The 21,360-nt window shown below is 52.6% G+C and overlaps 1 protein-coding gene across 1 annotated transcript; it reads left to right on the top strand.

The window, feature by feature from the left end:
- The first annotated feature begins 224 nt into the window (after positions 1–224).
- Positions 225–20,762, top strand: suco (SUN domain containing ossification factor). Its single transcript, XM_037470030.2, is given in 25 exon segments — positions 225–482; positions 6,802–6,889; positions 7,573–7,650; positions 7,743–8,029; positions 8,381–8,521; positions 8,747–8,870; positions 9,306–9,405; positions 9,580–9,707; positions 9,818–9,885; positions 13,086–13,193; positions 13,316–13,421; positions 14,207–14,227; positions 14,474–14,529; positions 14,849–14,940; positions 15,099–15,164; positions 15,323–15,415; positions 15,509–15,575; positions 15,657–16,040; positions 16,042–16,905; positions 17,002–17,089; positions 17,157–17,261; positions 17,397–17,551; positions 17,662–17,753; positions 18,218–18,273; positions 18,780–20,762. Coding segments are annotated over 25 exon segments (3,945 nt in total). The 5' UTR covers positions 225–426; the 3' UTR covers positions 19,302–20,762.
- The last annotated feature ends 598 nt before the right edge of the window (positions 20,763–21,360 follow it).

The raw sequence follows: 21,360 nt of genomic DNA, 5'->3' as shown, positions 1-21,360 counted from the left end.
GAAACGTTTTGATCAGCCGATTGAGCAATACCACTCACATATGACGTATTTCAGTTATTTACTGATCAGGATATAAATGACGCGTTCTGGTCCAGTCATTCCAAGGGGGCGTTTATCAAACGTGGTGTTGCCACGTGTCCTCTGATTGGTCGAAGCGTCCACAGCTCTCATTTGATTGGTCCAACATAGAGCGGGGGCTGAGCGAACCTCCAGCGAGCCGCCTCCTGGAGAGCAGTCGCTGTTCCAGCGCGTGAGGAGCGGACGGCTGTTTCCCGCACAAAGATGAGACGTAGCCCGCAATACGTGAAGCTTTAAAGCCGCAGAAGTCAGCGGTTCGTTTGTAACTAACACCGGCCCCCGTCCCACAACACTAGCTCGCCCTCGCCCCCCCCCACAGAGAGCGAGGATGTTGGTCCCCGCGGGAAGATGATGAAGAGGCTGCGCGTTGTGTTGGTGTGCCTCATCGTAGCTCTCCTGTGCGGGTAAGCTAACGTCTCCATCTCCTCAAACCTCCACGATTACACGCGGGAGCCGCGTTACAACGACGGCCACAGCCGGCCGTCACGTCGCCTCAAGCGGGGTCTGTCTGCGGCATTATATCCGCCTGTCATCGGAGTTCAGTGACACGGGTCCTCGTTAGCTCGAAGCTAACGCTGCTAGCTGCACGGCTAGTGCTTCTAGCTAGCCATGATGATGATGATGGTGGTGATGGGAGGTTTAATTGACCAGTAACAACACATAAAATAGTTATTTGGTTAACTTAGTTGTTAAAAAGGTTTTATGTTGGTAAGAGAGTTTAATAGCAACATAAAATGACTCAAACCATCAAATGTGGGCTGTGGAGGAAACGTCACTTATCTGATGGTTCTTACTGTAAATAAAGTTAATTCTTATTATTTCTACCATGTAACTAACTCCTGTTCCAAATGGATTATTTTTAAATGATGGACTTATAACTCGTTAAACTGATCAGCTGTTATCAAACTGTCTGTAGCTCGTTTAGTTAGTTTGGTCATTTAGACTTCAGCCAATAAGAATTAAAGTTTCAATGATCAGTTTTTAAATATGTATTTGTGGAAAACTGCTATTACTTCCAATGGCTTTGTGGCTTAACCAATACGTTTAAATACATTCACGTCTACAGTCTGTAAATCATTACACTAACATCATTATATGAGTACACATGTAACAGATCAATTATTGCATTGAAAATGTTTCATATGTAGTTTGTTCATAACAAATGATCCTTGACAAGGATGATATTTATTATCAGGAGCTAATCAATAAGTGACATCGTTGCAGGAGAAGAAGTCCTGCTGGCTCTGTGTTTGTGACCCTTGTACCTCTCTTTTCCTGAAGAAGGATCCCATTCCCGTAGATTAGATTATTTCAAAGGAGTTCCTTTGTTGCTCCCATTCAGATATCTTTTTGGGATCTTTTTCCAACAGGCCAACAAAGTTTACAGAACAAGTTGAGATCGTTAAACCCCAGAAGCCGTCAGACAGGAATGCGAGTACTTCATTAACTTTCGTTGTTGAAGCGTCGCTGCACGAAGCGACCAGCGACCATGCAGCCTCACGCACACACTTCATTACCGATGCACACCCCCTTTTAGCCTCTCGCTCCTCGGTGCCAGCTCTCACACTTCAGGAGCGCAGTAATCCCGAGGTCGAGGGGGGGGGGCTGTGGCTCAGGAGGCTGAAGGCCGTGAAGGACATCCCTTTTTTAAATAACCATGTGCAGATGGCGTGCTTCTGTTTGGCCTGTGAAATGTGTCAGCGTTACCTTGAGGTCTCGCTGCCTCGGGCCGCTCACATCAGAACCACTGCAGCCAGTGTGCACGTGTACTCGAGTGCATTCACAGGTCCAGCCGCGGTGGTCACATGGGGCTCCGGGCTCATTCTATATTCTGCAGAACTATCTTGCATGAATGTTATATTTGTAATAATGTGTAACGAAGCATGCACCATCTCCTCCTGTCTCTGTTATCAGCTCATTAGCTTCACAGCCGTTTGAAGATTATTATTAAGGTTATTATAAAGGTGCTGACTCACCTGATGGGGCCTTCATCACACGCACACAGGTGTTTTTGTGTCGGCGCTTTGTGTTTTCACACCTGTGTGGTAACCCTGCAGGGTTGAGCTGGTCCGACCTGTTTCCCCTCCCCGGTTACACAGCCCCCCCCCCCCCGCAACTAACGACTAATCTATGGCCTATTTACCACGGTGTAGAAGTGTGGAAACAAAGGAAGAGGCAACTATTGCTACGTGTGTCTGTTCCTTTCGATCCAATAACATCTTTCACACATTCACTTCCTGCTCCTCTTTTACCCCTGTCACCATGGTTACGCCCCTTTCTCTTCAGTTGAAATGATGACTCAACATGTTGGATTTTAAACTTCAAATGTATTTGAGTAACAGGTTAATACAAGTGTAACCATCATAATAAATACAGTATGTTGTGCAAATATGCTTTTAAAAGTAACTAAATGGCAATAAAGTGTGTGCAGGTGACGAGCATGTTGTCTCAGCTTGATCACGTTGTAGCTTTAGTATCATCGTTTATATTATGCTAGAGAAGATTGTAATTGTCAAATTTATATGAAATTAGGTTAACGTTAACTATTTAGAACTAACGAAAAGACAGGCTACAATTATTTGTAATCGACGTCGTCAACTAATCGTTGAAGCTCTAATTCGAACCACACAAAGAGTGGAGATCTCGTCCAGTGTTTTGCTCTCAGTGAGGGAGGAAGAACACACACACACACACACACACACACTCTTGGACGTCTTAAATAAGCTACCGTTTGGTACTTCTGGTCTTGGGCCCTGTGGCTGAAGAGGAGCCTCTGGTTTAAAGAACCACGGGTTCCTTCAGTTCCAACCACATTGGAAGCGTTCCCCTTTTTGGGAGAACTGTTGCGTAAGCGCTTGCGTCTGGCCCCGCCCACTTGAGCTGCACAGACCGTAAAGTCCCCACACAGAAACATCATGAGCCAATGAACAACTAACTACTAATTCTTGTCGTGGACTTCCTCCACTGGAGGATTGCAGCCATGTGTGACTTTCAGTCATAACTTCAGCTGATGGAGGCGTCGCCCATTTGCATTTTGGGTAGTACAGAAATGTGTGCAAACAGGGCCAGTGGACAGAGGAGGCTCTGTGGCTGAGAGGCGGGAGGTTTGAAGCCGTTGCTCCTCTTCTCATCCAGCGGTGCTGTGACGTGTGGTCCTCCTCATGCTGGGTCATCAGAGCGGCCCCTCACATGGGATCCTGTGAACCTCGACCTCAGGGTCCTGGATCCTAAAAACATTTCATTTCTCATGAATAATTGCCGAGCTGCAGATGTGTCAGCCGCCTTAATGCCTCCTCACGCATGGATGCACAGACGAGCCACGCATGGTGCAGTGTGCACGCATACCACCGGCTCCTGTTCAGAGGAGCTCGACCCCCAGCGACGGGCCTGAAACCAGGAGATCCCAACGGGCTTCATCTGTGGGACCAAACATGACTCTTGGTCCGAGGGTCAGAGAACCATCAGAAAGGCTTTTCACATCCTTCAAATCTGTCACTTGATGAGCACAAAGAAAGACGCCTGACTGACAATCAGCGTTGTAGCCTGAGAGCGTGAAAGTGGCTCCAGCTCGTCTGCATGAGCCGCTCTGCTTCTTCCCCCCCCCCTCGCTGCTCCTCTGTTTACCTTGTAGTTACTTGTGTGGGGGTGGGGGGGCTCTATTTGTCTTTGTCCTAGGTTTGGTTGTGTAAGTGTGTGTGAGGGCAATGTACAGGAAGGTCTTGTGCTGACTCATTTCTGTAAAGCTTCCATACGCGGCCCCACCTCCTCCCCACCTCCTGGGGGGGTTCAGGGTGTGCTGTGTGCAGGAGGACACACATGGAAACCTTCTGGGGGAATGTTGAATGACTTTTTGTTCCCCCGCCGTGCCGAGTGATGCGTACACAGCGACCAGCCATGCGGGCGCATTGTTGGGGTTGCAAAGTGGCTTTTCCCATCAGACGACATTATGTCACATGACTGCGTCCGTCGCCCCCCCTCAAACTAGGCGCTTTGGCAACCCTGGTGATAGAATCACTTCATTTACATCACATGTTATTTAGCTGATGCTTTTATGCAAAGTGACTTACAGTTAGTGCATTTCAACCATTAAAGAGAACAAACAAGAAACAAATAAGCTGATGCACAGCTAGTTCTAGATCAGAACTCTAGATGAGTCCAGTTTAAGGTCTACAGTGTGTTAGTGTTTAGTGTGAAGATGTGAAGGCTCTCTGTGGTCCTGATGTCATCACAGAGCTCCTTCCACTATTTAGGAGCAGGACAGCAAAGAGTGGAGATCTAGTCCAGTGTTCTGCTCTCAGTGAGGAACAAGCAGCTTGATGTTGGGATGGAGGGTTCCACCAGGTCCTGGATGGAGACTGGACCCCATCCATTCACAGCATGCTACGTGAGCACCAGTGCTTTGAACTGGATGAGGCAGCCACTGGTAACCAGTGAAGAGAGGAGGAGTATGGGACTTTAAGTACAGGCCTATGCTAACTAGACCAGTCGATGTGTAAAAAAGGGTCAGACTTCTGATTCTCTGAAAGTGAAGTCAGAGCTTCATGAGTTAAAGCTGCATTCTGTGCAGTGACCAGCAGGGGGCGACTCCTCTGGTCCTAACGCAGGTTGACAGGTCTTTAATGGAGACATATACGCCGTCTCTACATTCTCCTCCGTCCAAATTCTTTTCTTCTATTGTTTTTTTTTATAGATTGTTGAGTGCGAGTGTCCTCACAGAAGGATCCGTGTGGGTTAGAGAGGTCTTCCATGGTATTATTAAACTGGGATTACCTGCCTGGTTAAACTGGATGAGGTGGTTCCGTTCTACCAGGAACAACCTGTGGCGACGTCTTAACGAGAATAGTTGACTGATTGATTCTCTGTGGAACTAAACGTCCGTTGGCATTAAGGAGGTGGGTTGCTGTTTAATTCTCTGCTCATTCAACACGGTGCAGAGCAGATGTGCTCAGCAACATGTGGGACCAGTTAATGAAGCCGGGGCAGATGATGTGAGCGCTGTGACCAGACGGCCTGAAGACAAACCGCCGCTCTGCTGAGAATCAGAGCGCGCGCCAACACGCCAAACTGAGGCTCCGCCCCCTCCCAGCGCTGACGTCATGCTTTCAGCTGCCTGGCAGATGACCTACTTTCCTTTTTTTTTTTTTTACTGGTGAGCCTTTTAGCTGGCAGTGTTCCCTGACCCACAATGCACCTCTGCCCACACAGATTATGGCGTGTGTCTCCTTCTCTGTGTGTTGTGGATCAAAAGGACCACACTGACTTCACATCACATGTCATTTATCTGAGGCGACTTCCAATAAGAGCATTTCAACCATAAGGAAACAAACCCAGAAGAACAAGAAACAACAAAGTACAATTTCATCCCATTACATTTATTACATGAGATGAAATGAGAAAGGACTAATGTCATGGTTCATCAGGATCCTTGCTAGCATCAGAGGGGGGGGGGTGTGTGTTAATCTGGTTATTTGTGTGTTGCTGAGTCATGAGAGCACCGTGTGACACAGCGTCCCTCGCTCTGAGGCTGCAGGCTGCTGATGATCTGATGTATTTGAGTCTCTGCAGGAAGTAACAAAGTGTAGATGTGCTCACTGTATCATCACCAGTCACCAGACGAGGACGGGACTGAAGAGCCCCCCCCCCCCCCACGGCAGGAAACAAGGAGGAGAATGCTGACTCGTCACTTTCAGACTTCATCAGCTTCACACCAACCTACTGCTGAAATGCCCCCCCCCCACACACACACACACACACACTGTTGCATAACTGATTGAGTTAAAAAGTGGGTCGCCCCCCCACGCCTAACCTTTCTTATTGTGCTGCTGGAATGAGGCCCCCGTGGTGTTCTTGTCATTGGACGGGATCCAATGGGATCCGTCGTCATGGCGATGGTTTACTCAGGGCTGTTGACTCCTGAAACGCTTCTGTTTGCATCTGCATGAGTAAATGTTCTGATCCGCCTTATTGATGAGGGACAACAGACGGTGACTAACCGCTGGATTCAATTATTAATAATAATAATAAGATATATGTTCATATAGTTAAATCCAACATGAAGCATCAAATGTTTATTTGTTCTGTGACGCTGACGTCAGACATCAGATTATTGACTCCTGGGAGGACATCATTTCACACTCCGTCCTGGGACGTGTCCTCTGTATGTCCTGGTGAGACGTGTGGGACGTGTCCTCTGTATGTCCTGGTGAGACGTGTGGGACGTGTCCTCTGTACGTCCTGGTGAGACGTGTGGGACGTGTCCTCTGTACGTCCTGGTGAGACGTGTGGGACGTGTCCTTTGTACGTCCTGGTGAGACGTGTGGGACATGTCCTGGGTGTGGAGAGGGAGGACATCCGAGACGTAGCGGGACATAGCTCAGAGCTGTGGACCTAAGTTTAGCCTTCTGGAGGAGCATGGTTCATGGTGTGGAGTCCACTTCCTGTCAGAGATGAATGCCTCATGGGGGAGAGGGAGGGACGGGTGCCCCTCAGTTAAAGGTCAAAGGTCACTTTGAGCTGCTGCTGCTTACAAACTAGACTGTGATTGTGTGGAGTGACTACAGGAAAAGGGATGTCAGTCAGTGTGGACGGGACACAATAAGGTCAATAAGGAGAAAACCGTTTAATTGTCTTAAATGAACAAACGAACATCAGCGTGAGGGAGGATGTGATGGACCTTCAGCATCCAGAGAGCTTTCTGATCCCCCCCCTCTTTCTGTGTTGCAGGTACCCCGGTCAATATGTGTCTTGTTCAGGGCCTGGTCCTTTGGGGGGGGGCGGAGACCCCGAGGGCCCAAGGCAGGAGCAGGACGAGGTTTGTGGCTTTTTTACACCTGATCAATACTCTGATTGGTCCTTCACTTCATCATCAACGAGCGTCACTAAGCTTCCTGTGTGTCCATTGGGTCTGTTCCTCTGAGCATACTCGCCTCTAACTGGGGGGGGGGGGGGGGCAGCACCACCTGATTGCTCCACCTTTACGACCAGTGACTCGTGCAGACGGAACACAACGTGCCGTCCTTGAGATCAGTCATGTGACCCTTAGGCTCCTCTGAGTCATGAGTCTCAGAGGTCAGAGTTCAAATAAACAAAGTTACCTGATCTCTGTTCCTTTGTCCTTGATTTAGCATATATGTATATATACATATATGGATATAGATATATATGTATACATCACAGTGGCCTGTTTTTTTATTTGTACTTAATTCTTTATATCCTAACTTTATATTTTAGTCTAGCTTGTTAATGTCAATCATTGACTTTTTTTCCTTCAATCATTGACTATTACACCAGGATCTTCTACTCTTATTTTAGAAGATGCTTTTTCATTCATCTCAAAAACACAACAGGTGTATGAGGAGGAGAGGTCAAAGGTCAAGGTGCCCGGTGATGATGTAAGCGAATGACTGCTCGTCACTTGGTGTGTGGGAGGAGTCTCATGACGCAGAGCAAAATGTCCTCTGGTGACCTCTGATATGAAAGGTCAATTGTCTGCAGGCGTTGGAAGACCCGAGTACACACACCTCCTGTGGCCTGGAGACGGAGAGAGCAGCGCCAGAGGAGCACCTCCATCAGGTAACACATCCACCCCAAACACACACACACACACACACACACACACACACACGTGTGTTTGCTCATCTTCCACCTGAACCTTCTCTCACCAGACTGTGAATCTTCAGGCCCCCGAGCCGGACCCAGAGCCTGACCCGGTACCTGTTGCCCCAGAGCAGGAACCCTCCCCGGGCCCCCGGGCCGACGTGGACCCGCAGCCAGCCGACCCACAGGACCATGAGCGGGACCAGGAAGCCCCCGAGCCCCCCCCTCCAGAGCCGGTTCCAGCACAGGGCCAAGTGGAGACGGTCCTCGGGGGCCCGCCAGCTCAACCCGGGCCGGACCCCAACGACGCCGACAACACGCCTACCTCAGCGAGCGCCGGACCCCCCCACACAGGGTGAGCTCCCATCACTTCCTCCCCCCAGGGTCTCTGGGGTCAAGAAGGTCCTTCTTCTGGGGGTTGAACTCACCTCCATCACTTGCTGCCTTCAGCCGGTTGCTGTTTGTGTTTCATTTGACGGCTGAAAGAAGCTCAGAGTCAGAAGATCTGAACGTCCCTCACGAGGACGCTGCACAGTCTGAAGGTCCTCTAGTCTCCTGCCAGCAACATGGGGGCCTTTGAAGAGCATCAGCTGCTCCTCCCCCCCTTTGTCCATCCCCTTCTTCTCTGCCCCCCCTCCTTTCTGTCCCCCCCCCCCCCCCCGGTGCGAGGAGGTGTGGTAAACGCCGTGTCCTTTCTTTCCCTCAGCGCGCTGCGGGTTGCCAGTGCAGGACATGAACTCCCAGCAGACATCTTTGTCTCTGCTGAGCACTCTGGTGCACAGTGCGGGGTCGTTCCCCCCGACCTGGCAACCTGTGAAAACTCCCCTTTTGGCAGGCCTCTCTTCAGGTGAGTTTTACCCCCCCCCCCCTCCTCCCCCCGGCCTCTGGCAGCCAGTCAAAGCACAGAGACAGGTAATCCAGGTGCACCTCCGCCTCTCTGCTGTGCTCCACCCGTCCACCGCTGGCCTGCTCTCCACTTACTCCTGTCTCCATGGTTCAGTTCTGTCACCTGTTTGGGTTTGAGTGGTGACCCGTGTCTTCCTCTCCCCCCGCCTCCTTGTGTGTGCTGTAGTGTGGATGAGGCCGGCCTGGAGGACCCCAGTCCCAAAGCAGAGGACCACGTGGACCAGGAGCAGCAGCTGCAGGACCAGCTGCCTGATTTGGAGCAGGAGGGAAGCGCTGATCAAGGCCAGCAGGTCAGCAGGAGTTATTCAAACATCTGGAAACAGTGGCTTCATGAACATGTTCTCCTTGATGGTGGATAAGAGTTAAAGAAGCATCAGAACAGCTGTCCCAGTCACAGCTTTTCTTCATGGGTGAATCTGACCAGTATCCGGTGGAACTCATTCATTCCTCTAATAACAAGAAGCAGACGGTGCTTTTAGGCTCAGACGGGCTGGCGAGGTCCAAAGGGGGGTTTATGTAATCCATCAGCATGTTATTCACAGCTCGTAACCCTGTTTAGAAATGATGGATTAATGTACAATGTGCTGCAGTGTCAACACACCAGCTTAATACGCTGTGTGTGTGTGTGTGTGTGTGTGTGTGTGTGTGTGTGTGTGTGTGTGTGTGTGTGTGTGTGTGTGTGTGTGTGTGTGTGTGTGTGTGTGTGTGTGTGTGTGTGTGTGTAGGGCGATGCTACCACAGAGGACCCCTCAGTCCCCAGCAAAGAAGACATCCCCACCTTCGACGAGTGGAAGAAACAAGTCATGGAGGTGGAGAAGGAGAAGAGTAAGTTGAATGATTAACACACACATTTTAGATGCGCACACAGACACACACGCACAAAAGGAAAAGGAGGAGTTGCATTAGCAGCAACATGTAGTTGACGTCATTAATCTCCATCTTGTTGCTCCTCTTTGCTTCGCCCTCCTCCGTTGTGTGTGTGTGTCTTTTGGTGTCCAGGTCAGTCTCTCCACACCTCGAGCAGCGGCAGCCTCCACCCGGCCAAGAAGGTCCAGAAGAACTTCAAGAATAACTACGCCTCTGTGGAGTGTGGAGCCAAGATGCTCGCCGCCAACACCGAGGCCAAGGTGGGACGTCCTGTCCTCCTCTGTGGAGCCACCACATGTCCTTTAGTCCTTTGATCTCAGAAACATTTGTGATGATGATGATGCTCATCGGTCTCGTTCTTCTGTGTCAGAGCACTGCAGCTATTCTCATGGAGAACATGGACCTCTACATGTTGAATCCCTGCAGCAACAAAATCTGGTGAGTGACCCGACGCAGGCCGCACTGATCCAGGATCAGCTGGTCGTCCCCTCACATCCTCCTGTAACCAGCAGCACTGATCCAGGATCAGCTGGTCGTCCCCTCACATCCTTCTGTAACCAGCAGCACTGATCCAGGATCAGCTGGTCGTCCCCTCACATCCTCCTGTAACCAGCAGCACTGATCCAGGATCAGCTGGTCGTCCCCTCACATCCTCCTGTAACCAGCAGCACTGATCCAGGATCAGCTGGTCGTCCCCTCACATCCTTCTGTAACCAGCAGCACTGATCCAGGATCAGCTGGTCGTCCTCTCACATCCTTCTGTAACCAGCAGCACTGATCCAGGATCAGCTGGTCGTCCCCTCACATCCTTCTGTAACCAGCAGCACTGATCCAGGATCAGCTGGTCGTCCCCTCACATCCTTCTGTAACCAGCAGCACTGATCCAGGATCAGCTGGTCGTCCCCTCACATCCTTCTGTAACCAGCAGCACTGATCCAGGATCAGCTGGTCGTCCTCTCACATCCTTCTGTAACCAGCAGCACTGATCCAGGATCAGCTGGTCGTCCCCTCACATCCTCCTGTAACCAGCAGCACTGATCCAGGATCAGCTGGTCGTCCCCTCACATCCTCCTGTAACCAGCAGCACTGATCCAGGATCAGCTGGTCGTCCCCTCACATCCTTCTGTAACCAGCAGCACTGATCCAGGATCAGCTGGTCGTCCCCTCACATCCTCCTGTAACCAGCAGCACTGATCCAGGATCAGCTGGTCGTCCCCTCACATCCTTCTGTAACCAGCAGCACTGATCCAGGATCAGCTGGTCGTCCTCTCACATCCTTCTGTAACCAGCAGCACTGATCCAGGATCAGCTGGTCGTCCCCTCACATCCTTCTGTAACCAGCAGCACTGATCCAGGATCAGCTGGTCGTCCCCTCACATCCTTCTGTAACCAGCAGCACTGATCCAGGATCAGCTGGTCGTCCCCTCACATCCTTCTGTAACCAGCAGCACTGATCCAGGATCAGCTGGTCGTCCCCTCACATCCTTCTGTAACCAGCAGCACTGATCCAGGATCAGCTGGTCGTCCCCTCACATCCTTCTGTAACCAGCAGCACTGATCCAGGATCAGCTGGTCGTCCCCTCACATCCTTCTGTAACCAGCAGCACTGATCCAGGATCAGCTGGTCGTCCTCTCACATCCTCCTGTAACCAGCAGCACTGATCCAGGATCAGCTGGTCGTCCCCTCACATCCTCCTGTAACCAGCAGCACTGATCCAGGATCAGCTGGTCGTCCCCTCACATCCTTCTGTAACCAGCAGCACTGATCCAGGATCAGCTGGTCGTCCTCTCACATCCTTCTGTAACCAGCAGCACTGATCCAGGATCAGCTGGTCGTCCCCTCACATCCTTCTGTAACCAGCAGCACTGATCCAGGATCAGCTGGTCGTCCCCTCACATCCTTCTGTAACCAGCAGCACTGATCCAGGATCAGCTGGTCGTCCTCTCACATCCTCCTGTAACCAGCAGCACTGATCCAGGATCAGCTGGTCGTCCCCTCACATCCTTCTGTAACCAGCAGCACTGATCCAGGATCAGCTGGTCGTCCCCTCACATCCTTCTGTAACCAGCAGCACTGATCCAGGATCAGCTGGTCGTCCCCTCACATCCTTCTGTAACCAGCAGCACTGATCCAGGATCAGCTGGTCGTCCCCTCACATCCTTCTGTAACCAGCAGCACTGATCCAGGATCAGCTGGTCGTCCCCTCACATCCTTCTGTAACCAGCAGCACTGATCCAGGATCAGCTGGTCGTCCCCTCACATCCTTCTGTAACCAGCAGCACTGATCCAGGATCAGCTGGTCGTCCCCTCACATCCTTCTGTAACCAGCAGCACTGATCCAGGATCAGCTGGTCGTCCCCTCACATCCTTCTGTAACCAGCAGCACTGATCCAGGATCAGCTGGTCGTCCCCTCACATCCTTCTGTAACCAGCAGCACTGATCCAGGATCAGCTGGTCGTCCCCTCACATCCTTCTGTAACCAGCAGCACTGATCCAGGATCAGCTGGTCGTCCTCTCACATCCTTCTGTAACCAGCAGCACTGATCCAGGATCAGCTGGTCGTCCCCTCACATCCTTCTGTAACCAGCAGCACTGATCCAGGATCAGCTGGTCGTCCCCTCACATCCTTCTGTAACCAGCAGCACTGATCCAGGATCAGCTGGTCGTCCCCTCACATCCTTCTGTAACCAGCAGCACTGATCCAGGATCAGCTGGTCGTCCCCTCACATCCTTCTGTAACCAGCAGCACTGATCCAGGATCAGCTGGTCGTCCCCTCACATCCTTCTGTAACCAGCAGCACTGATCCAGGATCAGCTGGTCGTCCTCTCACATCCTCCTGTAACCAGCAGCACTGATCCAGGATCAGCTGGTCGTCCCCTCACATCCTCCTGTAACCAGCAGCACTGATCCAGGATCAGCTGGTCGTCCCCTCACATCCTTCTGTAACCAGCAGCACTGATCCAGGATCAGCTGGTCGTCCTCTCACATCCTTCTGTAACCAGCAGCACTGATCCAGGATCAGCTGGTCGTCCCCTCACATCCTTCTGTAACCAGCAGCACTGATCCAGGATCAGCTGGTCGTCCCCTCACATCCTTCTGTAACCAGCAGCACTGATCCAGGATCAGCTGGTCGTCCTCTCACATCCTCCTGTAACCAGCAGCACTGATCCAGGATCAGCTGGTCGTCCCCTCACATCCTTCTGTAACCAGCAGCACTGATCCAGGATCAGCTGGTCGTCCCCTCACATCCTTCTGTAACCAGCAGCACTGATCCAGGATCAGCTGGTCGTCCCCTCACATCCTTCTGTAACCAGCAGCACTGATCCAGGATCAGCTGGTCGTCCCCTCACATCCTTCTGTAACCAGCAGCACTGATCCAGGATCAGCTGGTCGTCCCCTCACATCCTTCTGTAACCAGCAGCACTGATCCAGGATCAGCTGGTCGTCCTCTCACATCCTCCTGTAACCAGCAGCACTGATCCAGGATCAGCTGGTCGTCCCCTCACATCCTTCTGTAACCAGCAGCACTGATCCAGGATCAGCTGGTCGTCCCCTCACATCCTTCTGTAACCAGCCGCACTGATCCAGGATCAGCTGGTCGTCCTCTCACATCCTTCCTTTCCTGCCTCCTGCAGGTTTGTGATTGAGCTCTGTGAGCCCATCCAAGTCAAGCAGCTGGACATCGCTAACTTCGAGCTCTTCTCCTCTACGCCCAAAGACTTCCTGGTGTCCATCAGTGACAGGTGAAGCCCTCCTTCTGTATCAATCGATGAATCCATGTATTCAAGTGTATTTGTGTAGCTCTTTATCATGAATCCGAAGGTAGTGTAGTGCTCCTCTAAGCCTTCTCCTCCTCCACCTGCAGGTACCCCACCAACAAGTGGGTGAAGCTGGGCACCTTTCACGCCCGGGACGAGCGCATCGTGCAGAGCTTCCCACTGGACGAGCAGCTCTACGCCAAATATGTGAAGGTACTGCTTCTTCTCTCCGTCCTGCTGTAACGGAACATTTAGGTCTCAGGGAGGGGGGCCAAGAACAACGACTTCATTGCTCCTCAGCGGAGCGCTCAGCTCGTGGTATATGAACACACACACACACACACACACACACACGCGCTTCATGTATTTAAAGAGTCCTCCTGGAGCTGGATGAATAAACGTGGCTCTGTGTCCACCACAGAGTTTCTCTTGTTGCAGTAGTAGTTTGTAGGGATTTGGGTGTCAGCTGGTCCCAGATCTGCTGACGGTTGTCAGACCGCCTGTAAACTGGAGCCTTTTAGGGCGCGACGTTAACGGATTACTAGCGTTTGTCTTCTGGTCAGGTCACAACGTACTGAAGCGTGGGGATGCTTCAGGGCGGGGCCACGCGCTGACTGACAGGTCTTTAGGACCATCTGTGGAGCGCGTCAGCCCCTTGTGGCCTAAATGAGAACTACTACAAAAATATAATGAAATGAAAACCTCCCAGATGGTTTTTGTGGGTGAAAAGCAAACCACTAAAAGATGAACAAAGATTTACCTGTTGACACAACATTCAGATCAACAGATTCAGTTTCCTTCACGGCCCCCCCCTCACGGCCCCTTAGTGCTGATCAGTGATTTGCCCTCTTGTGATTCTTTGCTTGTTAGAACCTCTTTAGTTTGTCTTTGTCTCATGCGACTGATGCTCGACTTGCTTCAGAAGCCTGAATCAGTCTTTACTGATTCTCTCTTTTGTTTTCCTTCTGTTCCCTTTGCTCGTCTTCCTCTCGCATCAGATGTTCATCAAGTACATAAAGGTCAGCACTCTCCTCCCTCTGTCAGAGGTCACGACCCGCTGGTGTAAAGGTCAAACAGTAATGCTAAAGATCCTAAACACATAAAGCATTGGCTTGTCAGTTCACGTCTTTATTTTCACGTATTTGGTGGATTATGGGTTCAAGGATTACAAATATTAATACACATGTTATTGCCATTGGTGCAGATGTGGATGGTAACTCCACCATTTCCCCCCCCCCCCCCCCACCCCCACCCCCCTCCCCCAGGTGGAACTGCTCTCCCACTTCGGATCGGAGCACTTCTGTCCGCTCAGTCTCATCAGGTAAGACAGGAAATGACTGAGGAGGAGGAGGAAGAGGAGGAGGAGGTCCTCCTCTCGTAGGTGAAAACACAAAGATGTGTTGACATTACAAAGGGACAAAGTGACGACGTGCAATGAGTAGAGTCTCTGTTCTTCATCAGGAGCACACAGCGTTCCTCACACTCTGTGGAGCCACACCTCGTCTCTTCATAGCTCCACTTTAGTTGTCTGATGGGAGGAACATGATCTAAAATCCCCATGATCCATCAGTGTCGTCATGACGACGTGGTCACCTTCCCCTGGTTGGGTTTGTTTGTGTAATGCGGTGTTCTTTCTCTAGGGTGTTTGGTACCAGCATGGTGGAGGAGTACGAGGAGATCTCAGACTCCCAGTACCCTTCAGAGAGGCTGGAGTACCTGGATGAAGACTACGGTACGATGCTCACACTGGCATTCATAATATGAAGCTTCCTCCTCTGGCACTTCAGTACTTCAGTACAGGTCCAGTGGAAGCATTGAAGCACCTTTCTTATTTGCTTGTATTTTGCTGGATTCAACCTTTCTGAAAGATGAATTCATTTTGTTCTGCAGATTATCCTCCTGGATTCCAACTATCAGAGGACAAGGCCTCCAAGAACCTGCTGGGCTCAGCAACCAGTACGCACGCACACACACACACACAACACTTTAAACAACACAACTACACACACGGAAGCACTTCCTCATTCTTCCTTTTGTGGCTCCTCTGTTTAGTTCTGCCCCCCCTCCCTCAGAATGTGAAGGTGGGGGAGCCTTCATTAACTCGTGTGTTTCAGATGCCATTCTGAACATGGTGAACAACATCCTGGGAGGCAAAGCGGAGCTGGAAGGAGGAGCGGAGCTGGGAGGAGATGGTCCCTCGTGTGTCGGTACGTCTCTGAAAGGATCCTTTATCACGAGCTGCTCCAGTGTCTCCGCCTCGCTGAACTCCCCCTCCTTGTTGTTGTTGTTGTTGTTGCTAGGTAACGCCACAGCAGGGGGGCAGGAGGAGCGCCCAGAAGGTCCTGAAGCCCCCGACCCGTCCTCAGAGTGAGACCCGTAGAGAGGAACCTTGAAGGAGCAGAGGAGTCTCCTTTGGTAGGTTTCCTAATGTCTGTGTCTTTCCTCCAGACCGGAGGCGGGACTTCCTGTGGCTGCAGAGGACCCCCCCGAGCCCCCCCCCTCCTCGCCCGACTCCCCGGTGGACAGAAAGATCGTCACGCTGGTGGAGGAGGACGAGGAGGACGAAGAGCCCCGACAGTCCACAGTCACGCTGATGGAGGGGGAGGAGGAGGAGGAGGAGGAGGAGGAGAGAGAGGAGGCAGACCAGAACCAGTGGGGGAGCCGGACCTCCTGCCCCTCCCCCTCCTCTCCCCCCTCCCCCCCCCTGTCTCTGTCCTGCATGGCCACGCTGCCGGAGCTGCTGCACCGCTGGTGCTGCGCCCGTCTGGCCCGGCTGCGCCTCCGCCGCAGGCAGCTGGGCCCCCGGAGCCGCCCCCCCCCCCCTCCAGAAGGAGGCGGACCAGCCGCCAACGAGCGCCGACCCGGTTCCCCCGCCCCTCACCGAAGCCCCCCCCCCGGCAGAGCCGGCTCAGGAGCTGCCGCTTGAGGGGCAGGACGAGGGGGGGGGGGCCTCAGGCGAGGCGCAGACCACCGATGCCCCCCCCACGACCCCCCCACACTCCCCAGAGCTCAACGACCTCCTTGAGCCCAGCAGGACGGCGGCTCTCCCCCCTCGCAGCTTCTCGGGCGACCACGGCTCCCTGGCGTCCTCCACCCCCTCCCACGAGGAGAAGCCCCCCCCCCCCGTCGAAGACGCCCCCGCCCCCACGCCCCCCCTCCTGGCCGTCACCGCCCCGGAGACGCAGCAGGGCAGCGCCGCCACCATGGAGCTGACCAGCTCCTCGCCCCCCCTCGCTGTGGCCTCTGAGACGGCCTCCCCCGACCCTGTGGCCCCCCCCCTCGAGGACCGGCTTGTTCAGTCTCTTCCCACCGCCTTGAAGCCCGAGGACCTCAACCCCCCCCCCACCGAACTGCCGACCGACGCTCACACAGACTCTGGTGGGGAGGTTGTCCCGCCCCCCCACCATCAGAGGGAGGGGGACCCATTCTCCCACGTAGGAGACCCCCCCCAGGGGGAGGACGGCGTAGACGAGGACCTGCTGGGGGCCAACGCCCACCGGGCGGCCACGGACTTCTACGCGGAGCTGCAGAATGGGGGGGGGGTGATGGGGGCCGGGGGGGCCGGGATGGGGGCCGGGGGGGGGGTACATGGCTCGAGCCAGAAGGAGAGCGTCTTCATGAGGCTCAACAACAGGATCAAAGCCCTGGAGATGAACATGAGTCTGTCCAGCAGATACCTGGAGGAGCTCAGCCAGAGGTAAACACACCGGGGGGGGGGGCGCGTATGGGGGGGGGGTAACCCTAACCGCTCTGCAGCGGCTCCTCACAGCGTTGTGATCTCTGCGTTGCTCAGATACCGTAAACAGATGGAGGAGATGCAGAGGGCCTTCAACAAGACCGTCATCAAACTCCAGAACACCTCCCGCATCGCAGAGGAGCAGGTTGGTCCCCCCCCAGCCCTGAAACAGCCCACACAACACGACGCTGACACCTGTTTGTACCTCTCAGGACCAGAAGCAGACCGAGTCCATCCAGGTCCTGCAGAGCCAGCTGGAGAACGTCACCAAGCTGATGCTCAACCTCACGGCCACAGTGGGCCAGCTGCAGAGAGAGGTACCGCGGGGGGCGCTCATGCTGGGGGGGGCAGTTTTGTCACAAGTGTAGTCTGAAGTCATCGATGATGTCATTATGAGTCATGGAGGCGAGAGGCTCCTCCTCCTGCTCCTCACGGCTCCGCCTCCTCTGCAGGTGTCGGACCGTCAGAGCTACCTGGTGGTCTCTCTGGTCCTGTGTCTGTCTCTGGGCCTCCTGCTGTGTCTGCAGTGCTGCCGCAGCTCCCCCCCCCTCGCCACCACCATCGCTGCTGCCCTCCCCAAGAGCAACCACTACCCCAGCCCCAAGAGGTGGGTTTCTCTCACACACACACACACACACACACACACACACTTCTCATGGCAAAGCTCTTTGCTCTTGAGTAGAACATATTGCGTAACATCCCCCCCCCCCCCTCCAGATGCTTCTCCTCCTACGATGACATGAGCCTGAAGCGCAGGGTCACCTGCCCGCTGGTTCGCTCCAAGTCCTTCCACATGACCACCTCAGAAGGTAGGAACCCCCCCCCCCCCCCCCCCCCCCCCGTTCCTCTGTCTCTTCTGTTGTCATGGAAACGTCGAGCCAAACAGACAAGTCCTTTAGACCAGTGGCTTAGTGCCGGGGGGTGAGGGGGGGGGGGGCGCGCAGCGATGACTCATTTCAGTGTTTGCCCCACTGGTCCAACCTCTACCCGGCTCGTATGCTAGTCCCCCCCCCCTCCCACACGGGTCCAGATCAGAGAGAACTCCCCTGCTGTGTGTGTGTCATTGCCCCCCCCCCCCCCCCCTCCCCCCATGGTGCTTCGCTGGCTGCTGGTAGACGTTTGCAAGTAGTAGTCAATAATAAAACGATGATTTATTCACTTGTTTTGAGTGATTATAATATGGATTTCACTACTTGCAAGGTCACGTCATGCTTATTACACGTATGTTCTCCTGTTTCCATCCCATCATTAACGTGGCCCCTCTCTCCCCCAGTAGGTCCTGATGACTTGTACATTGTAGAACCTCTAAGGTTTTCTCCAGAGAAAAAGGTACAGTGTCTGTTCCCCTGCTGCTGTGTGGGCCGCCGTGTGTGTGTGTGTGTGTGTGTGTGTGTGTGTGTGTGTGTGTGTGTGTGTGTGTGTGTGTGTGTGTGTGTGTGTGTGTGTGTGTGTGTGTGTGTGTGTGTGTGTGTGTGTGTGTGTGTGTGTGTGTGTGTGTGTGTGTGTGTGTGTGTGTGTGTGTGTGTGTGTCGTTGACCACTTCTGTGCCGACACATCAGACTTTAACAGAGAGACTTTGTAAATGACGTGAATGAGACCAAACGGTTCGGGGACACAAGGGTTCAAAGGTCAGGCAGCAGTGACCCTGTTAATAAGGTGGGGGTCAGTGCTGGCTGTCTGAGTTGCATCACATCTGTTTCCATAGCAACCAGTGACCTGATTCCCCTTTGGGGCCGTAGTGTCGAGCACAGAAGAAGTTGTAACACCATGAGAAGCTTCTCTGTGTCCTCCTCTCGTTTTGACCCCCCCCCTCGTTTCTGTGTTTCTTCTGGTAGAAAAAACGCTACAAGTCCAAGTCGTTGGACAAAGTTGAGGACCTGGATCCTTCGGCTCATCTGGCCAACGGGGGCCCAAGCTGCAGCGGCTTCCAGCCCTTCCTCCCGGTGCCGCCTCCCCCACCTCCGCTTCCTCCCGCCTCCTTCCCGCCCCCTCCCTCCCCCCCCTCAGAGGAGGCGTCACCGCCCGCTTGCCCCTCCAAGGAATTCCCTTCTGAGACCAGCAGCTCGTCCACCCACTCCGAGGAGTCCTACGCAGGCCGCCTCCCCCCTCCCTCCCCCGTCCCCCCCGCCCCAGGGCTCTGCAACGGACACCCCCTGCATTTCCTCCTCCAGCGCCCCCCCGTCAGGCCGGAGCGCCGCTCGGTGAAGCGCCGTAAGTCGCGGCAAACCGAGTTGCGGTTCCCCACCATGCAGGGAGGGGGCGTGGCCTCTCTGCCCAGCCTGCAGCAGCTCATGAAGGGCAACGAGGAGATGGGCGTGGGGGCCATCGGGGTGACGGCGGTCGGCGGGCACGTCTGAACACTTCCTGTCTCGACCCAAAGGACTACATTTCCCATGAGCCCCCCCTCCTCAAAGAGCTGTTTACGGTTCCGTGCCTTTGATCTGTTCCCTTCGTAATGCTACGAGTACGCCGTCTGAGAGGAACACTAGTGCTTGTTTTTCTACCGGATTGAGGGAAGAGCCTGGGGGGGGGACAAAGCGGGAGGGGGGGGGCATCGTCAACAAGTATTAGGCTGCTCTGTGGAGAACCAACTCATTGCCGTCATTTCTTTCTTTACGTCCTTGTGTTTCACCTTCAAACGTCGTGGGACCACAAAGTTCATCCTTCACCCCCCCCACACACACCCGTAACCCCCCCTCCAACGCACACACACACACACACCACCAGCTGAATGAAGAAGCGCCTTTTCCTGCGATGGCGCGGTTAGTGGATCCGACCTTTGACCTCTAGTAGCTTTGGCCAGACCTGAAAAAAGCCCTGGATCAGAACCAGAGTCTTTTATTGTTATTCTCTCCACCGTCGGGGGGGCGTTTCCTGTCGCAGCACGTTGGGTTTCACTTCAGTCCCACGCAGACACACACACACACGCACACACACACACACAGACACACACACACACGCACACACAAACACACACAGACACACGCACACACGCACACACACACAGACACACACACACACGCACACACACACACACAGACACACACACACAGACACACACACACGCACACACACACACACACACACAGACACACACACACACACACCTGGGATCCTGCAGCCGAGTCTGATGGACCTGATTTTTATTTATCTATTTATTTATTTAAACGACTACAGATTATTTGAACCCAATGGTCCTGCAGGTCGTCGCTGTTGTAGAAATGTCTCAAAGACGCACTGGACTGCACTTTGTTTATTTCGGTGACATGGTCCAGTCTTTTTAGCGGATGGCGTAGCGTGGGCTGGGAGGAGGTCAGAGGTCGTCGTTGTTGTTGTTTTTAAACCATAGAAGGTGTTTCTGAGTGGTGACGCGTCGCTTTTATCTGACACACAACTTTAAACACTCGGGTGCTTCTTGTGTTCGTCTGTGCGTCCTCTTCGTCATCACGCTGCTCCTCCTCCTCCTCCTCCTCTTTGACTCCAGTGGATTAAAGGGAACCCGGAGGACCATGAACATTATTACCAAGGTGGTTCTGCTCGTTCCACACGGCGAGCTTATCATGAGATGTGTGTGAGAGACAGAATGACTACTTTGAATCTACTTATCACGTAACACGGCGTCTTAGTGTGCACTTTCAATGACTCCTCATGCCTTTTGTTTTTCTACCTTATATGTGAAGCTCTCTCCCTCTTTTTGTCCCTCTCTCTGTGATTAACTGAAGAGCTGCACAGTGTTTTTAAGGAGAAGCGAGTTACTACAAAACTGTAGTACCATTAGAAACTGAATTTCTAAATAAACTTTTTTTTGTTGTCTTAAATTCTGTCTTTTTATTCTTAGTGTTTTGATCTTTACTGTTTTTCAGTCATCTATCTTTACCCATTAGTCTTAAATCTACTTATCTGTTATAAAACTCAAATATATCCGGGTGCAGTTTGGGAATAAGAGGCCGTTGGTCCTGACTCGCAGGGTCTTGGAGAACAGACGTTTCCACCATTGGAACATCAGCTGACATGATGACGTCACCACGTCAGCTGGTCTTGCTAATACGTTTTAATATATTTTAATATTATCAAGCTTTTGTTTGATTTTATTTCAAATTAGAAATGTTATATATTATATTGAGCGCCATATATTTAATCAGACATAAATTAATTAGGCAAACCATCTCAGTGGATCAGATCAGAGTTGTTATTCAATCAAACCTCTTTTTAAAGCAGATGAAGAGCAGCAGCTGCTGAACTTTACAGGTGTAAATCTAATATTTATTCATGTTGGATGAAAGAAACACAAAACGTTACTGAGGTGAACGTTTAATTCTGGGCTTTTGTATCACATCACACTGCATCAGCTTTATAATGGTTTCATAAAGAGGACGTTGGGTACAGAAAGTTCTTTAGCAGTTCTTCTTCCGGTTT

This window comes from Pungitius pungitius, chromosome 7, assembly GCF_949316345.1.
Source record: "Pungitius pungitius chromosome 7, fPunPun2.1, whole genome shotgun sequence".
NCBI classification, from domain to species: domain Eukaryota; kingdom Metazoa; phylum Chordata; class Actinopteri; order Perciformes; family Gasterosteidae; genus Pungitius; species Pungitius pungitius.
Note: the sequence above shows the minus strand (reverse complement) of the source record. Positions and strands in the feature narration are given on the sequence as shown.